This window comes from Rhea americana, unplaced genomic scaffold (assembly GCF_003343005.1).
Source record: "Rhea americana isolate MKP2758 unplaced genomic scaffold, rheAme1 scaffold_321, whole genome shotgun sequence".
NCBI lineage: Eukaryota > Metazoa > Chordata > Aves > Rheiformes > Rheidae > Rhea > Rhea americana.
In genome coordinates, this window is record NW_028186448.1 from 724,696 (window position 1) to 734,471 (window position 9,776).

The window sequence follows — 9,776 nt, forward strand, 5'->3', positions numbered from 1 at the left end:
GCCACATTCGCATCCAGCTCTCCCAGAGACCTAGAAGCAATGGCTCACTGCTGCTCCCAAGACAGGTGCCAGGTGGCTGTAGATGTCCCACATCGCGCTGTTCTGCCTACGCATCTAACAGATATTTCTGTAGAGTCTTCCCCTAGCTGGTCTCTATGCAAGCTGGGGAACAGATGGCAGGAAAGGCCCAAGTGCCCCCACGGATTTCAGATGGGGCCAGGGCTGCTCCTCTCATCTGCTCAGGCTCTTTGAACTTTGGGCATTAGTCCCAAATCCAGCACGGAAACTGAAGCTCAGAGCAGTCAAGGGCAAGCATTTGGCAGCATCACCACCTAAAGCCCAGCAACTCCAGCTGCAGTGTGTGCAGACCAGTAGCAGAACACCCATCAGGGAAAATATAATAAAGGATAGCCCCCAAATCAGAGCTTTACCACAGGATTTGGCATCTCTGCATTCAGCTCCCCACTCCACCATGAATTTCAAGGCGTAAGGGACTTAGCTAGGGTAAGAGTTTGAAGCAAACTCACTTAAGAGGCCACAGGCTGACTGGTCTCACTGGACTAGGTGGCTTTGATGTTATATCTGAGCATGACTACATCACTGACAGAGCAGTCTCAAGAGATGCAAGAGGACAGCACGTTCCCAGGATCAGTTCCCTCCCCATCCAAGGAGGGATGTCACAGGCAGCCCACACCGAGCGCTTGAGCTGCTCTGCTAGTCCCAATCCCCCCATGTCCCAAGCCATGCTCAAGACCTCCGGCTGCTGTGCTTGGGACCACGACTCTCTGCTTCTCTCCAGCCTCATTCTCTGGAAAAGCAGCAAATCGGGTCTCAGCACCAAGGGGCAGACATGCCACTGACACCACAGAGGACACCCCTGCCCCATCCCACCTCCCTGCTGGCACGGGGTGACGCGTCCCTGCCTTGCGGACATGCAGGGGCAGGAAAACACACTGCAGGGGCTGAACATCCCTCAGCTCTGGCCTTGGAAGGATGAAGCTGAACTGGGATTTTTAATCAGATCCCTCCATGTCAAGGCCTAGTCCTACCCAGCAGGAAATTATTTATTCATATATTTTATATATATATGTGTATATATATCTTTTTACACAAATAGCCTAAAATTACAAGGTCAACTTTGCCCACAGAGGTGCTGAAGGAGTGCTAGAACAGACAGATTTGAAGAAGTGAGATTGATTTTTCACAAGGGCAGGTCTCCATTTTTTCTCCTTTTTTTAAGCCCAGTCTTCCCCCTTACACAACAAAGCCAGTTTTGAGTTGCTTAAATGAACAGCATTGCTCAACCTGTTCCAAATCCCCCACTAGGCCAAACGCGCTGTTTGCCACTTCACAGTGTGAACTTTTCCAGTCAGTAAGTGGTATTTTGCTTGAACACAGTTGCTAGTCTCCCATATGGATGGCCAGCCTGCTTTCTCTCCTCCTAGTCCTCCTATATTTTTAAGGCAAATTCACAGTGTAAAAAGCTAAAAGAAACCTAGCAATAAACTCTAAACCCCGAGGGTCACGGTATAGGTCATTTAGGGTGCCTGATACAACAGGGTGATTGGAATAGAGAGGAAGAGAAGGAGATGAGGCATGGATAAAAAGAGGGAAAAAGACAGTGTTAGCCATTGCTTAAACTGAAGTAACACTGCAGCGTGACACAATGAAAGACCCACGGGAGGCAGAGAGCTCCGTACGTTCCTCGCCAGGAAGGCTGGCTGCTTGCCCCCGCGCCAGCCCAGCTTCCTGAGAACAGGGGCACAAGTCCCTGCTGGCACCTTCAGCGGTCGCTGCCCCACAAGCAAGAGGCTAGGACAGCTAGAGCTTGACCTGTCTGCCTGAGCTGGGAGCATGGCCCTTTGGAAGACCCAAAGATAAGGTTACAGTAGGGACTTTGGACTTGCTTCACGAGCAGCCATCTCTAAATGGATCACTACACCTGAGAAGGGAGCTCCCAAGCACAGAGGACACAAGCCCAGTGTTGCCCGGGCTCTTGTTCCTCATATTTCCTCCTGGAGTGGCAAGTCAGCTCCTGGGCATCATCAGAAGCATGCGGCATCCACCCTGGATCAGTGTGGCAGAGCCAGTCCCCACTGGGACCTGTTTCGCCAGATAACAACCCAGCTGCGTGACCTCACCTGGGACACGGCGGCTCATGCTACCCTGATCGCGACCGCAGCCTGTCCATTTGCAACACAGGCACAGCTCTTTTCAGCTACTATAGAGTATCACCATGTTCTCGAAAAACCTGATCCTGAGACCCAGACAACACTAGAGACGCCTGCTGAAGGCGACAGGAGCTGAGGAGCATCAACAGCTACAGGGTTTCGTCCAGGAAAGTGTCTCCTGCCAAACAGCCCAGCTCTTCACTTTGCTCCCGCTCTCCCCTGGGACTTGCCACTCTGTTTAGCACGTCAGAATCTCTGAATCACTTTATCTGTGGAAGAAGCAGAACAAAAGGCTGCAAGAGACAAGCCAGCAGGTTTGCAACAGCAGCACCACTCTATAGCAAACATCCTTTTCCTGGCATTTTGTTTTGCATTTAATTGACTCAGTCTCTCCCTAGCTAATGAAGGAGGAAAAAAAAAATGGAAAATGTTCCTTTTTCCTTCAGCCTGTGGAGCCCACCCTCCTGTTGGAAGGGCTGCAAGCTGCCAAAACTGCCCAGCAAGAATCCCATCAGGTGCCTCTTCTGCAAGATCCCCAGTGCAGAGCTCCTCATGCTAGGCCAGGGTACCTAGGGGTAGAAACTGTACTCTAGCTGAGCTTCCTTGCTGCAGGCTTGTTCCCTTGATCTCTCCCAGCTGCATGCCACACAATTTAAAAATAAATGAATAATAACAAAAAAGCGACAACCACCATGCCCTATTACCTCCCCTGCTCTTACAGGGCGATCTCAGAGCACAGTCCTCTTGCCATGAAATAGCCTCCTGCCCCTCGTTGCTGTCTCTGCCCCCTTCCATGCTGACAGCCTAGTCACAAGCAGAGATGTTTTTATTAAATTTATAGCTCTATAAACTCAAACTGACATGTAACAAACACACTGGCTTTTCTCCTTGTTGTGTAGTGACAGTCACTGTAAATCAGGTTCTGCTCTCACCCACACACCCACCATGCCTACAAGGAGGCCACGTAAACGTATCTGTCAAGGCTGCAGAGGGAGCAGAGAACCCAGCTCCCTGCCTGCAGCAGCCCTGCCTTTGCAGGAGAAAAGGAAGTTGCGCTTGATTTTGTCACTTGAGTTGATAAGGTGTCATTTTACATTATCACAAACTTGATGAGACATTAGCAAAGCAGGAGCAGGCTGCACTCTGTCGTACTCGTGAGCTGACTCAAACAGAGGGTGGAAAGAGCAGCCGATGTTGTTGGCCACCCACCCCACCCAGCAGCTGAGACACAGCTACAGAAATGAGCAGCCATGAAAGTCCTTCTGCAGAGAAGAAACTTGGGGTAAACGGTTGTTTCCATCCCTTGACTGACTTCAAGGCTGGATGTCAAGCGTAAAGATGCCAACCCTTCAAATATGGCAATGGTTGTAACTATTCCACCTATGCAATAAACAGAAGCCAAAACACACGCAGTGAGCTTACCTGGGAAGCCAATGTTCTACCCCAAGTGAACACCCCTGTTCCCTAACTCAGCTGCTATAGTTTTCTCTTATTCTTATTCCTCATCACCTGCTGTCACTACTGGTCCCTCCTTTATCTGCCTAGTGGCCTGATCCAGCTTAAGGGCTTAGTTAGGAAATATCTGGCAGCCTGCAAAACTGACCTCTTGATCAAAAAATCTCAGAGGCAAGACAGTGCATTAAGGACAAACTAGGCAGTTGCCAACAAGCCAGAGATGAAGGTGACCTACAACAATTGCTCGCCCCAATCCTCCATCTCAAGCAGATGAACACCCTCTTGCAGAGGCCAGAAAAGCCTCTATGAAAAAAGGTAGGTTAGATAACGCCCTTGACGGAAATCCAACTTCCTCCAAATGGACAAGTCCCTTGTTGCCTCATTTCCTTCTCCCCAGAATAACTTCATCAAGATTTTGTTTTAAAAGTGCTCTTTCTAGACTGCTGAGCTGGTGCCAAGCATCCCTTCAAGAGAAGGAAGCAAACCTGCTGGGAAAGCGAGCCAGCTTCCTCTAAAAGGCCTGGAAAGACAAGCTGGGAGCTGAAATGGCACCAGTCCACAAGCGGAGGCCAGGATGTACCATTGTCCAAACCTTAATGAAGAAGCTCCCCTTCCCCTCCCCACCCTCTTCCACTGCAAGATTGTGAAAGAAGAGAAGTAGTATTACCACGATTAGCACAGAGGAGGAAAACAGCAGCTCACCCTGGTTTTGTAATCAGGGCATTAACTCTTGTCGAGTCCTAAAGTTAAGACAAACCTCTCAAGTATCTTCAGATGTCACCTCTGCTCTCTCCTTACACCAGACAGCAAAGGGACAGTGAGGCAAGATCTGCTCTAAAGCTAAGCATCTACCAAAAGCAAGCCTTGTGATGGCCTGGGAAATGCCACCTCCAGATCACAGGCTACAGAGCATCTCCTCCCCAGGTGTTTGCTGGAAGACTCCTCCTCAAACACCCCTCACACACACACTTCATGTCTCATTTAGGGCTGTGCCTGGTCCAGTATGTCTTCTGCTCCATCATTTGGCTAGCACCAATCTCTCCACGGCTTCAAGCCAACAGGATGCTGACTGCTCATAATCATTGCCTTGGGAAAGAGAAAAGGATCTTATTTGCCTGAAAAGCCATCTTTGGCTATTTCAAGAACGGGCTTTCGGCCCCCACGATGAAGTCATTCTTGTTCACTTCAACTGCATTATTCTGAAGCATGATGAAGGAGATGCACACTAATGCTTTGGCTTTGCTTCATGTTGCACTGAGAGTATCCCAAGAGTCTAGTGCAGGGCAAGGGGAGAGGAGGAAGAAAAAAAAAAAAAAAAAAAAAAGAGAGAACAGAGAAAGTTCTCCAGTACTGGAGACCAGCACAATCACAAATGAGCAAGCAGTGGCGGCAGAGAGAGCTTGAGAGCTTTATTCCTTCATATGCTTAGCCAGGGTTTCCTGTTGACAAATCTTGAAGAAAAGACTCAGAGTGAGAAGGTATTAGCATTTCAGTGCAAGAATGAAGAAAAGCCTTTGGGATGATGCTTCTTTCCATGTAAGAAAATACGCTCTGCCAACTACCCACCTGCAAATCTCTAACTGCTCTCCTTTAGAAAGTGCCTGTTACAAAAAAAAGAAATTCAACTGTGGTGGGGGAAGCCCCTCCACCCCTTCCCCCCAAAAAAACAATAAATAAATCAGAATGAATTATGACTGAGCCAATCAGAGATCCATGGAAGATGCACACAATGTACCTACCAAATACCATTCCTCATGGCCAAAGACCCAGCCTGCAGAAACCATTAGAATTTGCAGTGATGTCCACTAATTTGCACCCAGAAAATCATCAGGAATCATCAGAGCAGGATTCCCTTTTAAGTCTGAATCAGAGAGGAAGACAGAGGTGAAGCATGGAAGCAAGCTCACCTTACTGCAACCCACGTTCCTGTTGGGTAGCACAGCTTATCCATCGCTCTGCAGGGCAGAAAGCTGACGCTGGCCCACGACATACATTTTGAGCAGCTTCAATCTTGGGAGGGCGTATAGAGCCCTGCCCTCCCATTTGAAATGTGGCCCATTTGCCTACCAAAAAGGCCGGGAAGTACCTTCTGCCAGCTTGCTGCTGCTGCAACATCCCCAGCTTTTGCTGGCTCAGGAGAAATCTGAATGCTAACCAAGCCCCCCTCCCCCATTTTTTCCCCTCTCCCCCAAATGTGACTCATTATCTCATACATAAACTATTAGTGCATAAGAAGGTGCTCTCATAGATGGGGTTTCACCAAAAGCAGGACAAAACCTTTGCACACAGAGTTTGTGCCAGCCTCCAGCAGGAGGGTCCTGCAGCAGGACTGCACCTCAGGATCCACAGAAGCAACAATCTCGTGGATTCCTGTCCCTGGCCTTTTCTCAGGGTAAAAATCCATCTACTTTTTCAATGAATGCTACTTAGACAACAGCTACCTACAAATAACTACAAGGAAAGCAGTACAGAGGTGAGGGGATTTTCCCCAGCCTCCGCTGGCACTTGGAAAAAACATGTTCATACTAGAGTTCCCCAATGATCAGAATTGCCTTTCGATTCACACCTGAAAGTTTTGTGGGTTCATTCCCCACGCTGGGGACAAATCACACAGATCTTCTCACCCACTCCCAGCTGAAAATATATACACACACACATATATATATATAAATTAATAAGGTGATGACTAACTCTGAGAAATTCTAATAGATAACCGTCTCCAGGGATGTTTGTTACTTGAAGTGAGGTGACCATTTCCTCCTGAGGGCTCTGTGATTTAACAGCTCGGAAGGCCTCCCAGAAAAGGGGTTCTCCAGTTTCCTCCCCTATTGGCAAAGTTGATCTCGGAGGTTTTGGATCTTCTCTTTGCTTTGAATAGCTTTTATAGGACACCAAAAAAAGAAAAAGCTTTGCCTTTCGAAGCCTACGCAGCTGCTGCCTCGGTGTCCAACTGGGTGAGTGGCCCTGGTTTAACTCAAAGCCTCGTAGCAGGACCTGGGCAGCAGCAAGTTCCCAGCTATTTCCAGCCTGTTTCTACAGGCCCCATCACCTTGGCAGCGCTGTCAGGCTTGCTAGCGTAACTCCGTAAGCCGAATTCTGGGTCACAAAAGCTCCCACCCATTTTTCTGGTTACTCTCCACTTAACACTTCATTTTCCTGCTGATGTGGAAACAACTCCCACGTCATGCCTAGAAACAGAGCCCTCAGCAGCAGGGGCAAGGCAGAGGCGCCCGCCGGCAGCCCCGGCCCCCGCCGCACGCGCGGCCGGGTGCCTCTGTCCTCCAGAGCTGTCACTCGAGAGCCAAGCAGCGCACGGGAGCGAGCCCAGCGTGACAGCTCCGCGCCGGGCCGCAGCGCTCAAGGCGCAGGGAACTCCCTCGCTGACTTTGAGGTGACGCTGCTGCTTCCCAGCACGGGGAGCGAGGGCTCCAGCGAGAGGCAGCAACATCCGCTGGGGCAAGGAAGCGAGAAGGCTGGCTGGGGGAACAGAGCAAAGTGTTTGGAGAAACAGGAGAAAGAAAACAGGAGGAGATACAAACACAGGTATGTTGCCAAGTAGCAGCATGTAGAAGATAAGGGCTGGGGAGGGGGCGGAGGGGTCTGAGGCGGGGTGGTTACCCGGAGCTGCTGAGGCATGATGGAATTGTCTGTGTAAATGCAGAGTTTCTCCACTGTCAGGGGCATGGTCTCGCGCAGCTTGGAGGCCAGGAGCATGCAGACGGCTCCCAGAAGCTGCAGCTGACTTTTTCGCACGGGCGTTGAAGACAGGTAGCGATCCACGTAATTCATGGCTAAGGGGAAGACCTCTTCTTCGCACTTCTGCTCCTCACACACCTGACAAAACCCAATTACAAAAAAGGAAGTTTTAGTCGGTGCAGGACTCTCCAGATTCTGCCTGCATCTCAACTTCAAAGCTTCTGGTCACGACGGTGTTTCACACTTATCTGAAGGGCTTTGATATCACCTCCACACTAAGAAGTAAATTAGCTGCAGGTGTAAATCTATGACTTCAGTTGAATTACACTAGCAAAAAAATTGACCAGAGTCTTAAGACTTCGTTTTCCTGTGGAAAGCAGCAAAAGCGGTAGGTAGTTAGAAAGAACACACAGGCAAGCTAAGACTAAAACTGCTTTTACCTGCCCGTTTTTAACTTCCTCTGTTGAGGATGTCTACAGTCAAACCACCAGCAAAGCTGATCATTTTCTGCTCTGTGGGTACTCAGGACCTCTAGAGAAAGTTATCATTTCCAGCATATCTCCAGCTGGAAACCTAATAATTGCAGGAGCCACAGTCACTTCTGACAATTCCACCTTAAGTGGTCCAGAGACACAAGAAGAATTAATGGCCAAGTCCAGAAGTCTTTCTTCCCCCTCCTCTTTCTCAACCACACTTGTACCACAGCCATAAACAGAATCCAGGAGTTCTCAATTTCAGTCCTCTGTTCTAATCTCTCAAACAGTATCAAAGCCCTGGTCATATTTACTTCCTTCTTTCACGGAGCCATAAAAATATTGGAGTTTCTCCTCATATGGCAGCAAATACCACCATTCTCTTTCAAACAGTAATTCTGCCTTTCCCTTGCAGAGGCTGCCATAAACCCTAGGACAGAGACTTTTTCTAAAGACAGAACAAACTCCTCAGCACCAGGCTGACAGCTGCTTTGTGCATTTTTCCCTTCTCCCACAGTTTTTAAACAAGCCAGTTTTAGGTGCAAGTTCTACTGCCTTAGAGTTCAAGGTGAATTTGGCCTTATTTGAACAGGTCAAACACATGGCCCCGTGGCAATGACTAAATAATACAAGCGTCCAGTTTTGCTTTGGGCACAATCATGAAAACTGCCTAGTATCGTTTACTTTTCAACGGCCTTTAGAGCTTCACAGGAGCAGCCTCAAAGCAGCACTTACCTAACTAACCTCCTCAAAAAGGGAATTGCAGAAAGAGACTAATGATAATATGGAAACCTTTAAAAAAGCAAGTTGTTCTGTTATTTCTTTTGATAGTACCGGGCAGCTTCCTGCAACAGCAGCTGGCGTAGAGAGCAGGAGCCAGGCTCAGTCCAAACACCATTTGTCCCCTGCAGACTCTTTTCCTATTGAGACCGTTCACTCTGACCATTTCAGAAGGAGGCCTATGAGATCTCCCTTGCTGAACTGTTTCCCACAGAGAGCTGCATTCATTTTTAATTTAGGGAAGTAAACAGTAATGATATTTTCCCCTTTTAACCAGGCATTTGCAGCCCCATATAGGAAACTCAAGACTCTGAGCTCCCTGGTGCGCAGCAAGGCATCCTGGCCAGCAATTTTGGGCAGCAGGGTGGGAACAGAGGGTCCAGCAGTGATGTGGCAGCACCTCATCGGGGGAGAGGGGAGTGAGCACAAGCTGCTAGGTTCAAGGAGGGCTTCTGGCCCAACCGACACTCCCATCGGTAGGACCCCATCGCAGACTGCCTCCTTGCAGCCACCTCCAGGCCCCTCCATGTGCAACCCCTCCTTCCACACCAGAGCCCTGACCTCCAGCAAACACTCAGCCCAAAGACTTTGGTCTCTCTCTGCCCCAGGACCTCTCCCTTGGATTGTCCCTTGCCCCTGCATGAGGTGACCCCACTGAAAGCCTCCCCCGGTGGATGTGGGACGGGTACCCCTTCCCTCCTTTACTTCATGCCACCACCAGCTCTCTCCCGCCGGAGCAGGGCAGCTCACACTTGCAGCACGGACAAAAGGGCAAGAAAAAAGAGTCGGTAGCTGGATGCAGAGCTGGATTTTGAGACGGGAGAGGAGGAAAAAGCGGGGACCCGGCTGGGGGTGAGGGGGGTCCCGTACCTCCAGCATCCAAAAAGCCAGCATCTTCCGCATGTAGGGCTTGATCTCCTTCTGCACGCAGTGGAAGTAGGAAGCGTGGGGACTGTACCGCTCCTCCTGGCTGAGCAGGTTCTGCAGCACCCGCCGGTCCCCCAGGAGCTGCGGGTCCCGCTCGGCCCTGGGCACACGGGGGACCCCTTCCACGCAGAGCAGCTCCATGTGCCCGGAGCCCGCGGCAAGGGAGGGGGAGCGGGGCCGGGGCGGAGCGGGGCCCGAGGCGAGGCGGCGGGCAGCGCGCAGGCATCCAGCCCGCCGGCGCGGCTGCGGGGCGCCGGGAAGTCGCGGCGCTCCG

General features: G+C 50.2%; 1 protein-coding gene across 2 annotated transcripts in view; it reads right to left on the reverse strand.

The window, feature by feature from the left end:
• Positions 1–9,776, reverse strand: part of CCND3 (cyclin D3) — a 51,107-nt gene that overhangs the window by 7,223 nt on the left and 34,108 nt on the right. The window contains exons 1-2 of one of the 2 annotated variants that reach the window (XM_085310644.1): positions 9,446–9,761; positions 7,245–7,460 (exon numbers count right to left, since the gene is read on the reverse strand). In XM_085310644.1, the coding sequence (XP_085166770.1) occupies positions 7,245–7,460; positions 9,446–9,643 (414 nt within the window). In that variant the 5' untranslated portion in view covers positions 9,644–9,761. Of the gene's footprint in view, positions 1–7,244; positions 7,461–9,445; positions 9,762–9,776 lie in introns of those variants that run through there. The other variant, XM_085310645.1, reaches the window with a different exon arrangement.